The sequence below is a fragment of the Drosophila nasuta genome, chromosome 2R (assembly GCF_023558535.2).
Source record: "Drosophila nasuta strain 15112-1781.00 chromosome 2R, ASM2355853v1, whole genome shotgun sequence".
Lineage (NCBI taxonomy): Eukaryota > Metazoa > Arthropoda > Insecta > Diptera > Drosophilidae > Drosophila > Drosophila nasuta.
In genome coordinates this window covers 26,691,587-26,706,711 of record NC_083456.1, presented here as the reverse complement: position 1 = coordinate 26,706,711, position 15,125 = coordinate 26,691,587, and the positions used below count along the sequence as shown (strand labels likewise).

Below are 15,125 nucleotides of genomic sequence, written 5' to 3'. Positions count from 1 at the left end.
CAAGTTTAATAGCTTCATAGAAGATTTGGGGATTTTTAAAAAATGTACGGTTTGAAGTTTTAACTGCATTCTCATTTTTGGTAAATAGTATTATTAAAGCATTGCTATGCTTTAATGCAGCAAATTATTATATTATTCAGCTTAATTTCTTATACGGTACAAACAATTAGATTTGGAAATTAGAATTAGTCTCGCACAGTTATAAACTATTTACATTTTTACGATTTAATGAATATATTATATTTAATAATGCATTTTTAGCTAGAGACTATATTCTTATATCTATTTTCAAGACAAGCCTCAGATCACTAACATTATAAAAAAAATGGTCGCAATAAAATTATTATTTTTGACCGTTTTCACACTTGTCAACTTGTCAAACGGGAAACCGAGATTACTAAAAGGACATGAACATTATGCGGCTAAAACTAGGTTTTTACATGCTCTGCGTTATGTAGCTGCTGTTGGTGGTCCTAAATACAAGTGAGTTAAATCATGGGAATTTAAATCACTCAAATATATTACTTTTTTTACATTTCTCAATGCAGAGTGTCGTCTATTGGTGCGGTGTCTAATGAAATACGTTTTGGTTCATTGGACATTTACGATGTGGATTTGTTTGTTGGAACACCTAAACCTGTTCAGCAGTGTCAAGTGAAAATCTGGTCTCGACCATGGAAACCGGGGAGCGGTATAAACATTAAGATCTCATGTGATGGAACCCTAGAATTTGAAACCGACTACTGAGCATTCATCATCTGAATTAAAACAATAGTTTTTGCCTTTTTTATTGTATATATATTATTACGTTTGAAACTGTAGAAATAATCTATGGCCTATAATTGTCAAAACTTCACTACACTAATTTGTACTTGTCTAGATAAAAATCAAAATTACATTAAACATTTTTTAATAGTTATTATTAGTATTTGTTACATTTAGTACATGCCTATAAAAGCAGACTACAGTTCGATAGAAGATTCAGTTCTCGCCAAAAATGTACGGTTTAAAGTTCTTGTATCTTTTGGTTATTCTAGCTATGATCTGCTCCAAGTATCGAGCTATAGCTAAGGATAGTTCTTTGGAAGAATTGGGAAAATTTGATCCTTATGTCAGCAGATCTGAGTAAATATTGTACGCTTTTTTGCTCACTTTAATCATTTAAGTTGATTTATGCAGGATGATGCAAGGTGAAATGGCTCTTTATATTGTCGATGGCGTAAATAGAAAGTCTGTAATAGTAACCACGCCTAAGCCAACTAAGAAAAATGTTTAATTGCACACCATCAGATCTCAGTATTTAAAGTAAAAGCGAAGTAAAAATTAACACATTTTGTTATAAATATTATTAATAAATCTAAATTCCCAAAAATATAGAGTTTTTGTCGTTTACAATATAATAAATGTTTTCGTTAGTGTAATCTCCTTAGAAAAACCTTGAACTTGCTGAAGTGAAACAGATATTAGTTCTACAAGTCACATTCTCATTAATGAACATACCGACCGAAAACGGGACGCATCTGGAATATATATATGTCAGTTGTTATAATCGGCACAATTCCTGCTGTAAACGGGACTATACCGACACATAAGTAATATCGAAGACATGGTATCGGAAAACATAAACATCAAAGGAAAAATGTTAAAGTTTATGTGGTTTTTCAATAAAATTATATTGCTTGGTCATGTGCTTTGATATCTTTATATTTTTTTATATTATTTTATTTTTTAGCTTCATTTCATCTACGGAACAAGCAATTAGATTTATAAATTAGAATTTGTTTCGCACAGTTACAAACAATTAATATTTTTACGATTTACTTAATATGTTTAATAATGCATATAAAGAATATAGCTAGAAACTACGAAATTTACTTTCATGGCAAACTGCAACCTTATAATAAAATGGTCGGATTAAAATTATTATTCCTGATCGCTTTCACACTTGTCAACTTGCCAAACGGGAAACCGAGATTACTGAAAGGACATGAACATCAAGCTGCTAAAACTAGGTTTTCACATGCTCTACGTTATGTAGCTGCTGTTGGTGGTCCTAAATACAAGTGAGTTAAATCTTGCGAATCTAAATCACTCAAATATATTTCTATTTTGCATTTCTCAATGCAGTGTGTCGTATTTTGGTGCGGTGACTAATGAAATACATTTTGGTTCGTTGGATACTTACGATGTGGATTTGTTTGTTGGAGATCCGAGAACTCTCGAGTCAAAATTTGGTCTCGACCTTGGAAACCGGGGAGCGGTATAAACATTAAGATCTCTTGTGATGGAACCCTAGAATTTGAAACCGACTACTGAGCATTGTCATCTGAATTGAACGTTTTAAACTATAGAGAAAATCGATGGGATATTAAATTAATTTGCACTTGTCTAGCTAAAAATCAAAATTAAATTATAAAATTGTAATAGCTATTATTAATATTGGTTACGCTGAGTGCATGCCTATAAAAGCAAACTACAGTTCGATAGAAGATTCAGAACGGAATTCAGAACGATTCCTACCGTAAACGGAACAATGCCGATACATAAGTCATATCGAAGACATAGTATGGATTTTCCATAAAAAATTATATATTGCTTCATTCAAACAAATCTAAATCGTGTTCTTATTTATTTTATTATTATTATTTACAGATTGGTGCTTTAATTGCTCGTGCTTTGATATCTCGTGACATAAAGCGAATTATTATATTTTTCCGTTTCATATCTTATACGAGATAAACAATTAGATTTGGAAATTAGAATTTGTCTTCCACAGTTATAAACAATTTTACGCTTTCCGCGAAATGATTTGTAATGGATCCCTATATAAAGAACAGTGTTTCCCAAGCAAACGTCAGTCAAGTGACACTCCAGCAATATGGTCGCTATAAAATTATTACTTTTCACAATTTTAACCTACGTTTACGTGTCAAACGCTCTTATCCCGATTCAAACCGAGCTGACAGGACCTGAGCGAGAAGCTGCTATCGATAGATTATATATTATACTGCATGAAGTATATCTTGATGATGGTCCAGTTTACAAGTGAGTTAAATCTTGCAAATCTGAAGCATTAAAATATAATAATTTTGTAATTTTTCAATGTAGGGTGTTGAACGTGCGTAAGGTTTTTAATTTAAAATCTTCTAGTTATTCTGAGGATATTTACAACACGGGTCTGGCTGTTGGAAGAGTTCCCAAGGCGTGCGTAGTCAAAAAGAGTATCGATACTCGATCGCCTTCCAAACCAATTAACAAAATTAAGATCTTTTGTAATGGTATACTGGAATTTCAGAAGAACTATTGAATTAAACAAATATATTTGTTATTTTTTTTTGCCTTGTACATTTTTGCATTTTATACTGCAGAGAAATTCTATTATTCAAAATTTAATAGTTACTTTGTACTTGGCAAGATAGATAACAAAATTACATTAAAGTTTATTTAAATATAATCTATTTTATTCAAAATATAATATTGCAGTTAATTCAGGATAGTGATTTAGAAAAATGTAGAAGTTTTGATCCTTATGTTGGTAGCTTATTTTTTAAATTGAATGATTTACATGTAGAATGATGCAAGGTAAAATGGCTCTTTATATTGTCGATGGTGTTGGTTTAAAACGTCTGTAATACTAATCATTCCTAAGTATTAATGAACATACCGGCCGAAAACGGGAAGCTTTCGGCATAATAAATGAAATAAACGGGTCAATTTCTGCTGTAAGAATGTATACATTGTATGTATAAAAGAACAAATGTTGAAGTTCAAGTGATTTTTCAACAAATATATACCGCATTTTTTATTATTATTTACAAAATAGTGCGTTAATTAGACGTGATATCTCGTGAAATAAAGCGAATTATTATATTTTTCCTCTTCATTTCTTATTCGGTATAAACAATTAGTTTTGGAAATTAGAATTTGTCTTCCACAGTTAGAACGAATTTTATGCTTTCCGCGAAATTTTTTGTAATTGATCCCTATATAAAGAACAGTGTTTCCCAAGCAAATGGCAATCAACTGACACTCAAGCAATATGGTCGCTTTAAAATTATTCTTCTTGACAATTTTAACCTACGTCTACGTGTCAAACGGTAATACGATCACCAAACCGATAGAACTGACAGGACCTGAATGAGAAGCTGCTGTAGAACGTTTATATACTGGTCTGCATAAAGTTGTTCTTGCAGGTGGTCCAGTATACAAGTGAGTTCAATCTTGCGAATCTGAAGTATTTAAATATATTAATATTTTAATTTCTCAATACAGAGTGTTGAGAGTTAATAAGGTGACTAATCATAAATGGAGTAGTTATCCTCCAGTAGATGTTCATTATTCTGTGGATACCTACGATGTTGATCTGGTTGTTGGAAGAGTTATCAAGAAGTGTATAGTCGAAATCCGAATCCAAATCAAATATTATCCGCCCACGACGGTCCGTACTACCATTTCGATCCTGTGTTATGGGAAACTGGAATTTGAAATGAACTATTAATCAGTCGTCGAATGAATTGAACTTTTGAACTAATATATTTTTCCATTTTGTGGTATATACGTTTTAAACCGCACAGAAAAGCTTTGGGTTATTATTTTCAAAACTTCACTACATCAATTTGTATTTGCAAGATTAATAATAAAATTAGATTCAGAAAAAGTGAAAAAGGTTCAGCTGTACTTGATATCTCGTGACATAAAGCGAATTATTATTTTTTCAGCTTCATTTATTATACGGGAATTTATAATTGATCTTGCATAGTTATAAATTATTTATTTACGCTTTATGTAAAATGTTTTAAAATGCATCCCTATATAAAGAACAGTGTTTCCCAAGCAAACGTCAGTCAAGTGACACTCCAGCAATATGGTCGCTAATAAATTTTTACTTTTGACAATTTTAACCTACGTCTACGTGTCAAACGCTGATATTCTCCCGGAACCAAGCGAGCTGACAGGACCTGAACGAGAAGCTGCTATTAATAGATTATATATTGCACTGTATGAAATATATGTTGATGAAGGTCCTGAATACAGGTGAGTTAAATCTTGCAAATCTGAAGCATTCAAATATAATAATTTTTTAATTTTTCAATGCAGGGTGATCAAAGTGAGTAAGATTTTTAATTTAAAATCTCCTGGTTATTCTGAGGATACTTACGATGTGGATCTGGCTCTTGGAAGAATTCCCAAGCAGTGTGTAGTCAAAATGAGTATCGATACTCGAACGCCTTTGAGAATAATTAAAAAAATTAAGATCCTGTGTAATGGTAAACTGGAATTTCAGAAGATCTATTAAACCAGAATATTTGTCATTTTTTTTGCTTTGTACATTTTTACATTTTTTACTGCAAAGAAATTCTATTATTCAAAATTTAATAATTACTTTGTACTTGTCAAGATAGATAACAAAATTACATTAAAGTTTATTTAAATATAATCTATTTTATTCAAAATATAATATTGCAGTTAGTTGCAATACAAATTCACAACCGACCCGAAAGAATTACAGTAGGCGAGTGATCGAAACTACAATATTAAAAGTGCAGCAAATTGCAGTGACCAACGAAAAATGAAGAGCGTGGTGTGCTTTACAGTCTCTTTGTTTTGGTGACTACTGCTGAATAATAACAATATCATTCGATTATTTTCGCCTTGCTCTTTTTTTCAAGTATCAATGTACAGTTGAGTATAGTGATTTAAAAAAATTGAGAAATTTTGATTATTATGTTGGTAGTTTTTTTTTTTTTTAATTGAATGATTTACATTTAGGATGATGCAAGGTAAAATGGCTCTTTATATTGTCGATGGTGTTCGTTTAAAAAGTCTACAATACTAATCACTTCTAAATCAGCTAGGAAAAATGTTTTATTGCATATATCGTCCAATTCCGGTATTTAATTTTAATTGTAAAAGTTAATGCATTCACTTATACAAATTATTAACAATTATACAAATTATATACAAATCTAATATGCCTAGAAAAACCTTGAACTTGATGAAGTGAAACAGATATTCGTTCTACAAGTCACATTCTCATTAATGAACATACCGACCGAAAACGGGGACGCTTTCGCCATAATAAATGGAATGAACGGGTCAATTCTTGCATCATATACATAAAAGAAAAAATGTTGAAGTTCAAGTAATTTTTCAATAAATATATACCGCAATAATTTTTTTTTGTATTATTAATTACATAAGAGTGCGTTAATTGGAAGCAAATTACTATATTTTTCAGCTTCATTTCTTATACGGGTCAAACAATTAGATTTAGAATTATTTAGAATTTGTCTCGCACAGTTATAAGCCATTTTACGCTTTACGTAAAATGTTATATAATGCATCCCTATATAAAGAATAGTGCTGCCCAGGCAAACGTCAGTCAAGTGACACTTCAGCAATATGGTCGCTATCAAATTATTACTTTTGACAATTTTAACCTGTGTCTGCGTATCAAACGGTATTATTCTACCATTAATTAGAGAACTGGAAGGAGCTGAACGTGAAGCTGCTATAGAACGGTTACATACTGGTCTGCACTATGTATATCTTGCCGGTGGTCCTGAATACAGGTGAGGTTAATTTTTAGAGTCTGAAGCAAATATATGTATTAATATTTGAATTTCTCAACAAAAGAGTGTTGAAAGTGCGTAAAATATTTGAAGACCGAAGGACTGGTTATCCTGTGGATATTTACGATGTGGATCTGGTTGGTAGAAATATCAGCAAATGTGAAGTCAGAATCAGTTTAGTGGGCGGTAAAAGCATTAGGATCGTGTGTAATGGAAATCTGGAAATTCGAGCCAAATACGAGCCAACTGTTGGTCCTTTGAACTAAACCAATATATTTTTTTATTTTTGATATATACATTTGAATTTTTTAAACTGCAGCTAAAATCTATTAATCAAAATCAAATAATGAATTTGTACTTGTCAAGATAAATAACAAAATTACGTTAAAAAATAAAATTAATTGCTGTTATTAGTAACCAACTTTGATAGTAGGTTCTTTAAAGTTCTTATGTCAATCTACAGTTCTTCAAAAATATTGGGAAATTTTGATTCTTATGGCAGTAGATCTGAGTAAATATTGTTGGTTTTTTTTTTTAATTGCAAAAATACAGTTTTTGTTGATTATAATAATTTAAATGTTTTCGTTAGTCTAATCTGTCTAGAAAAACCTTGACCTTGACCTTGCCACGAATGAAACTGATATTTGCTCTACAAGTCACATTCTCTTCGAGGAACAATACACATAAATATGACAGCTAGGGCTTTGAGCATTTAATTCTTGGGCAAACTTGGATCCATCTACAGCAGAAAAAAATGATCGGTTCAAAGCTATTCTATTTCACAATCTTCGCTGTTGTCTGTGTTTCGCTCTCTCAGCCTGTGCGTGTTGGTGGCCCTCGCGAACTGCAAGGAAACGACTTAAGGGAGGCTGTTGATAATTTGGATGCGGTTTTGGCCAAACTGGCGACAGGCGATGGACCCAGCTACAGGTGAGTCACATCACGTCAATCTATGTTATGTGAAATTTACGTATTATTTCCCTCTTTATATAGAGCTGTTAAGGTGACCAAGGTGACAGTTCAAGTGGTTGCTGGATCCCTTCATACCTACACCGTGGAGTTGGATAAATCGGGTGCCTCCAAGCAGTGCACCGTTGAGATCTGGTCTCAGGCATGGCTTGGTAGAACGAGCACTACGATCAAGTGTGAGGGTGATGATATGGCTACTACTTGGTAAAAACAATCATTGATCTGATTACTTTTCCGATTGACTTTCATTTTATTTTATAATAAATGCTAGATCACTCGTATTTTTTCAACTTTTTTGTTACCTTTAATCTTTTAAACATAACTTTTTTTATTTGGATATCAGATATACCTTTCAGTCATACTTTATCGCACAATGAGATCAAGATTTCAATGTCGATTCTCTACCAAGAGTGTTTTTGCTGATTTATGAACTTTTAAGCCTTCCTGCTATAATATTGTGTCCGATTCTTGAATTTATTAGGAATACCTGCGGTTTGAATTTAAATTGAAAATATATTAACATTTCGAAATGTGAAAAGTAAGCACGGTTTGGCAATTGACATAAATTCAACATTTCTTTGTCTTCTATAACAAAATCGGAATCACTTTCAGCAGAAGCTGTTATCGCTCAAAGAACTGTGACACTTTATATATTATTATTTCCTTCTTTAATGGTGGAAATTACATTAGCTTGAGTGAATACCAGAAATATATATTTTGTTTGAAAAGTATTAAATATATTTAAGTCGACTCAAAGGAGAATTTAATATTAATATGTGTTTACATTAGCAAGTATTCACTGTACAAAGTTGGTAAATACAGCTGTGTATGTTTTGAGTTATGAACTGATAAGCCGTCATATCAATTTTTGTTGCTTTGACCTATGAGTCTGTTTTCCAATCTTGAATTTGCATTATTCTTGCACGAATACATATTCTTATGTGTTCTCTTTATACATATTTAATTATGAATATATAAAATAAAGCTCAAAGAATATGTATAGAATTCATTTCTATACATACATACATATGTATGTCAACATTATGTATTATAAACAAGTTTTGATTATATTTAAAATACGAATTATTTGCATGGGAGAAAGAGCTGATGACGTGTATATTCAATTTCCTAGCATGTGTTGCGATCGGCAAACCTTCAACTCATGAATACTAATTTGAATGGCGACAAACATGGAAGACAGAAGCAATGATGTTTGACAAGTTCAAACATAGACAGATGGCAATATGTGACATTGTTTATCTCTTCTTCAACTAGGTAATTGACTAGAACTTCTATTTGTTTTTGATATTCCAAAAAATTTCCATGCGATAATTGTCTACAAACATACATAACATGTTCACGTAATTCTAAAAAACAGTCCCGAAATGCAAATGTATAAATTTTGAACTTCGAACTAGTTTGTTTGAACAAAAAAATGGGCTGGGTTTCTAACCGGTCTGTCAAAGTTAATACGCTATATAATTATGTAAATATATTGAAATTTGCATGGCAAATTAGCAAGTATGTGTTTGTAATCATTTAATTATAAGCAAATTGTGGTTTCCATGCAAATTAACACCGCTCAAACAAAGGCAATGTGAAGTATTTATAAACAAGTATATTATAAAGTAATATGCGTGTTTATTTGCTTGCTGCAGCTGTTTACTTTATTTTGGTTTCAGTGGAGATTAATTTATAAATTAATTAATTTAAATGTTTATACATAACTAGTTAAACTGCCGATTGATCTCGTTTACTGACGTCTCGTGACTTTGTATTGTCATGAATCTGCTCTTGTATGAAAACATTTATTTGAAGCACTGACGGCATTCGCACGTCAAAAAATTCTCTGTTATTTCGAATGCTCTCTCTCTCTCTTGTTTTTATATCTTACTTACGCTAGCGAAACGTTATAAAAGCCGAGTGATGAGCTGCAAATTCAGTCTGTGATTGTGCTGTGCATTGTGCAGAAGGAAAAATCGGAAAAATGTTTGCTATGAAAGTTGTATTCATTGTGGGCTTGTCACTTGCTTTTGCTTCTGCTCAAGTGGGCGTAAGTTTAGCTTGCAATATTAAGTATAATACATATTTATTAAATTTTGCATTGTATTGGATTCTAGGTTCCCGGTGGAGTAACTGAACTCAGTGGCGATGATCTGGTGTCTGCTACGAATGTGCTGAACAATTCATTGGAGAAGCTGGCTAGCGGCGATGGACCAAATTACAAGTGAGTACAAATTACAAGGAGTACTTCGTATTATTATTGATACAAATTCTTATACTCTAGATTGGGCAAAGTTATCTCAGCTCGTCGTCAAGTTGTTTCGGGTACCAAATACATTTACGAAGTGGAGCTCGTTTCTGAGAACAGCACCAAGACTTGTAATGTGAAAATCTGGTCACAGCCCTGGTTGCCCAATGGCAATGAAGTCACCTTTGATTGCCCCGATGGAAAAGTGGTGAAGACACACAACTAAAGCTGTCAAGTCGAACAAATGACAGAATAAAATATGCATTGAACTTATTTGGCTGTTTAATTTGATTAGGCGTATTTAATTGGATCTGGGATAAAACGCCTCCATCAATTAAATTTACATCTCGTGACATTGAATCTATCAAAATTTGTATAATTATTATCAGACTGAGATCAACTATTATGTGACCTCAGTGATGTGACTGCGGTTTTCCATCTCGTTCTATTGCATTTTGCTATTTCTTGCTGCACTTCTCTTCTTATCTACTTGATAATCAATTTATGACCTGTAGCAGCTAAGTCAGTCAATAAATTGACTATATAATATATACATATGTAGGTCTATCACCGTCATATATTATTTACTATATCAGTAGAGAGAAAGCACAAAAGTATTCATTTCTACTACAAATTTATTCTATTATAATAAGAGACAATTGGGTCCTAGATTGTTGCGTGATACTCATATTGCAGTTGCTCTTTGCTATTGATTAACCGAAGAGCTGGTTCTTCAAGGTGTTGAGGCTGTTGAGGCCGCTGCTGCTGGAGCTCAGACTTGCGACTTGTTTCTTCAGTGAAGTGACACGACTTCTGCAAGTGCTGAGCTTCCTTTGCAGAGCGTTGATGCGACGCAACAAACGCCTCCTTGATGTGGTTGACGATACGGTTGTGGATGATGTACTCGGGCTTGCTGTTGTCGTTGATGTACAATCCGTTGTCACTGTAGCGGAACAGTCCACCGCATCGCTGTATTGCACCAAAGACAATACCACCAAGGTGCATCCAAAAATAAGAGTTGCGATCCTCATGTTAATTCTGCTGATTTGTTGTGTCAAATGCTGAATGTAATTTTTGGTAAGCCGACCCTTCTTTTTATAGTAATTCACAGTTCAATTCAATATATTGACATGCTAAATTGGGCACACATGTGTTCTATGCAATGTTGATTGAACTTAACTCTTTTAATATGTAATCAGTTGTTGTACCGCTTAGAATCTCCCATTTCAGTGTCAGGTTATTTCGAAATCTTGGCAACAGATCAATAAAACAAATAGTTCTTAAAAAGAATGGAGATCAGAGCATATTACATTGACAACTTTATTGAAGAGATGAATAAACATTGATTGACTTCTTAGCTAAGACTCTCTGCAAAATTCAAGGCTTACGATCTAAATTATTTTTAAGGACTGCTACTCTAAGGATTTTAGAAATTAAGTAAAGAATTACTTCACTTTTGCCAAAAAGTAAATTATATCTTCTTATCTTGTTAAATAAACTTGTTGGTAATATAATTTTTATAAGCAAATGAAATTATGTATAGATTTTTGCATGCATCTGATAATACATGTTTATAAAATTTAAAACATTATTCAACTAAAATTATCTGTCAAAGCAGCATTTTTTTTTTAGAAAAAAACTTTCTTTAAAAGAAGCAACCAACACTTAACGATGAGCAACAAAAGCTCATTGCTATAAAAAGTATAAAAACTGTTGCCTACCTTTAGGCGCTGCATTTTTTAAATAATTGTAGGCATTGTACTCGTACTTGTCAAATACTTTTTTTTTTATTAGATGATTAAAACAGAGTTCTATTAACAACGAAACAAACAACTCTTAGATCTAACCTCGAACAACACGAACATTGTTGCTGCGGTTTCTCCTGGAATTGCGGCTGTTGCGTGTGCTTGAAGTAGAGCTGGGAGCTGCTGCTAGATCCAGATCCATTCACACGAACGCGTCTCACATTCGAATATCTCAGATTAGAGATGCTGACAATCATGCGGCGAGAGGGTCTCAGGGTAACGGATGCCTCAGTTGTGGTTGTTGTTGTTGTGGTACAATCAGCTGCATCAGCGTTGGCAGTTAATGTGCAATCCGTACAATTGGTGGTGATAGTTGTTGAACAGGCGACTGCATCGCTGCTCCTCACGAAGAACACGGCCAAGACAGCACAGGTAAGGACGATTGTGAAAGATTTCATTTTTCTTTGGTTTAGTTTAATTCCCAAGAACGTATCTGGAAGTTGTGATATAGTTTTGGAACAATGCTCGGCTTTTTATACCATTCGGAGTACTCTTAGTTTTAGCGGGCCTTGAATGTTTATTTGCAATGTTAGCAGCTGTTTTGCAATTATTGAGCAAAAAACTAGACACGTTTGAACTTTAAAACCTTGTTAGTGAGAACATGAGCATTGCATGAACTCGCACGCCACATTCAAGGATTGTAAATAAAGGCCTAAGCTAGGTAGACAATCTTTGGGATAATGGAAATTTTAAAAATTTTACTTAATAATATGAAACTGAATCCTGCGCAATTATTTATTGGGCAAAAATATAAAACCATGAGGTAAAACTGTATATTAAAGCCAATTCTTGTACATTAACGAAATTTTACCTCATTATGAAAATAATTATTGAATGTTAGCCCAAAGTAAAATAATAATTGTTTAACAAACAAATTTGTTGCTTTTGAAATATTTGCTTGCACTGGGAAAAACAGCTCTAAAAATGTCAATGGTGGCGCGCATTTGGTATAATTTATAAAATTTCTATGCCGTCGATAAGTGAATGTTTTTTGATTAATTAAAAATATTTTAATTGTTTTTAATTATTTAATAGAGTTCGTTTTCAATTATTAAACATATTGAATAAATAAATCAATTTTTTTTTATAGGAAATATTTTGTTTTATTAACATCAAATAATAAATCTAAAAAGAGAATGTCTCTAAATGAAGACTGCAATATTTGTTGTAATTGGATATTTATAATTTATAAAAAAAATTTATTTACTGAGGATAAATATGATCTTAAACCTAACCCCTGAGAACGCGAACGTTGCGGCCACGGCGACTTGAGCGATTGTTGGTCCTGCGGCTGTTGCGAGTGCTGCTTGAAGTTCCAGAGCTTGAGCTGCTGCTGGAGCTAGATCCATTACGGTTCACACGAATACGTCTCACATTCGTATATTTCAGATTGGAAATGCTTACAACCATGCGGCGAGAGGGTTTCAGGGTAACGGCTGCCTCAGTTGTGGTTGTTGTTGTTGTTGTCGTGGTACAATCAGGTTCGTCGGCGTTAGCTGTCTCTGAACAGTCCGTGCAATCGGTGGTGACAGTTGTTGAACAGGCGACTGCATCGCTGCTCCTGATAAAGAAGACAGCCAAGGCAGCACAGGTTAGGACGATTGTGAAAGACTTCATATTGGTTTGATTTAGATTATTATCCAAGAACGTATCTAGAAGTTGTGATATAGCCTTAGAACAATGCTCGGCTTTTTATACTATTCAGAATCGTCTTATTCGCAGCGGGCGTTGAATAAATATTTGCAATGGTGAGCAGCTCTTTTAATTGTTAAGTCATAAACTATGCACACGTCAATTATGAAACCTTGTCAGTTAACACATGAGCATAGCTTGAACTCTTAAACTAAATTCAAGAACATTTAATAACAGCCTATACTAGTTATTTTTGGGATAGCGGAAAATTTTTAAATTTGTTTTTATTACCTTAACAGTGACACATGTATTGAGTTCTATAAAATAGAAATTCCAAAAATAGAAAATTTTCATCATTATAAAAATAATTGCTCAGCAAACAAATTAGTTGAATTTAAATATTTGTTCATAAAGAAGAAAGCTGCTCTGAAAATGTCAATGGGCTAAGGTGGAGCGCATTTGTTATAATTTATACAATGTCTATACAATCAAATAGTTGATATTTTTGGAATAATTAAAAAAAATCAATTAATATAAATAAGCATGAAAATAATTATTGAATCTTCAAGTGTAATGAATGTAGTTTGTTATAAATCAATATGTATATTGATTACAAAATAAGTATTTTATTATTAAAAATAAAAAACATGAATTTCCATATTGTTAGAAAATACGATTTACATACATTCTACATCAATCCCTGGTTAGGTACTTGTGCTGAACATTTAACTGGAGAAAAACATTATAAACTCTAGGCATTCATTGTGTTTCTTCTTCTGCGTCACCGGATATGATTTAAAAATTCAAAATTTCGTTGTTTAAATTATATGTGGATTAAATGGCATTAAAAAGATTCTCACTTGTCAATTTAGAATTTCGAAGTAGAGATTTGTCTGTGAATTTGTGAAGAGGATGTCTTCAAATTAAGAAGGCAATATTTTTTGCACTAGTCGTATGCTTTATATATTACTTAATATAAAACTGTGTGCTGCTTCACTAAAAAGTTCACCGTATGTTTAGATGAAAGACGATATAAATTTTATATAACAATTTGTAAATATTTATTTATTGATTGAAAATATTGTTTAATGTCTAACCCCTGCGAACACGAACATTGCGGCCACGATTTGAGCGATTGTTGGTCCTGCGACTGTTGCGAGTGCTGCTTGAAGTTCCAGAGCTTGAGCTGCTGCTGGAGTTAGATCCATTGCGGTTCACACGAATGCGTCTCACATTCGTATATTTCAGATTGGAAATGCTTACAACCATGCGGCGAGAGGGTTTCAGGGTAACGGCTGCCTCAGTTGTGGTTGTTGTTGTTGTGGTGCAATCAGGTTCGTCGGCATTAGCAGTCTCTGAACAGTCTGTGCAATCGGTGGTGACAGTTGTGGAACAGGCGACTGCATCGCTGCTCCTAACGAAGAACACTGCCAAGACAGCACAGGTTAGAACGATTGTGAAAGACCTCATATTAGTTTGATTTAGATTATTATCCAAGAACGTATCTAGAAGTTGTGATATAGTCTTAGAACAATGCTCGGCTTTTTATACTATTCAGAATCGTCTTGTTTGCAACGAGCCTTGAATAAATATTTGCAATGGTGAGCAGCTTTTTTTTTTTAAGTTGGAACTATAAAACCTTGTTAGTTAACACATAAGCGTTGCTTGAACTCACAGACAAGAAATTCAAGAACTTTAAATAGCAGCCTATTCTATTTTTGGAACAATTAAAGTGTGGAAATTTGTTCTTACTGTCTTGATACTGACTCATTCGTGTATTGTATATATATTAGGTGAAAGTTTTTCAACTAGATGGTGAATATAATGTAATTAAGATTAAATTAGTAAGCATTATTACCCCTAATTTGGAATATTAATTTAATAAGAAAATAATTA

At 32.9% G+C, this 15,125-nt stretch overlaps 6 protein-coding genes across 6 annotated transcripts; all 6 read left to right on the top strand.

The window, feature by feature from the left end:
- The first annotated feature begins 274 nt into the window (after positions 1-274).
- LOC132786463 (cystatin-like protein) lies at positions 275-919 on the top strand. The gene is made up of 2 exons (XM_060793001.1): positions 275-483; positions 549-919. The coding sequence occupies exons 1-2, from the start codon at positions 326-328 to the stop codon at positions 745-747; spliced, it is 357 nt and encodes a 118-aa protein (XP_060648984.1). The 5' UTR covers positions 275-325; the 3' UTR covers positions 748-919.
- Positions 920-2,848: 1,929 nt separating this feature from the next.
- On the top strand, positions 2,849-3,345 carry LOC132786322 (uncharacterized). Its single transcript, XM_060792824.1, has 2 exons — positions 2,849-3,045; positions 3,109-3,345. Exons 1-2 carry the CDS (start codon positions 2,879-2,881, stop codon positions 3,305-3,307), a joined length of 366 nt encoding a protein of 121 aa, XP_060648807.1. The 5' UTR covers positions 2,849-2,878; the 3' UTR covers positions 3,308-3,345.
- A 1,474-nt stretch (positions 3,346-4,819) lies between these two features.
- Positions 4,820-5,402, top strand: LOC132787185 (uncharacterized). The gene is made up of 2 exons (XM_060794104.1): positions 4,820-5,034; positions 5,098-5,402. Exons 1-2 carry the CDS (start codon positions 4,865-4,867, stop codon positions 5,294-5,296), a joined length of 369 nt encoding a protein of 122 aa, XP_060650087.1. The 5' UTR covers positions 4,820-4,864; the 3' UTR covers positions 5,297-5,402.
- Positions 5,403-6,384: 982 nt separating this feature from the next.
- LOC132786920 (uncharacterized) lies at positions 6,385-6,989 on the top strand. Its single transcript, XM_060793652.1, has 2 exons — positions 6,385-6,572; positions 6,637-6,989. Exons 1-2 carry the CDS (start codon positions 6,403-6,405, stop codon positions 6,836-6,838), a joined length of 372 nt encoding a protein of 123 aa, XP_060649635.1. The 5' UTR covers positions 6,385-6,402; the 3' UTR covers positions 6,839-6,989.
- Positions 6,990-7,269: 280 nt separating this feature from the next.
- On the top strand, positions 7,270-7,822 carry LOC132786921 (cystatin-like protein). The gene is made up of 2 exons (XM_060793654.1): positions 7,270-7,502; positions 7,566-7,822. The coding sequence occupies exons 1-2, from the start codon at positions 7,327-7,329 to the stop codon at positions 7,747-7,749; spliced, it is 360 nt and encodes a 119-aa protein (XP_060649637.1). The 5' UTR covers positions 7,270-7,326; the 3' UTR covers positions 7,750-7,822.
- Positions 7,823-9,478: 1,656 nt separating this feature from the next.
- On the top strand, positions 9,479-10,065 carry LOC132786971 (sarcocystatin-A-like). Its single transcript, XM_060793778.1, has 3 exons — positions 9,479-9,594; positions 9,662-9,768; positions 9,829-10,065. The coding sequence occupies exons 1-3, from the start codon at positions 9,529-9,531 to the stop codon at positions 10,016-10,018; spliced, it is 363 nt and encodes a 120-aa protein (XP_060649761.1). The 5' UTR covers positions 9,479-9,528; the 3' UTR covers positions 10,019-10,065.
- Positions 10,066-15,125: the final 5,060 nt, after the last annotated feature.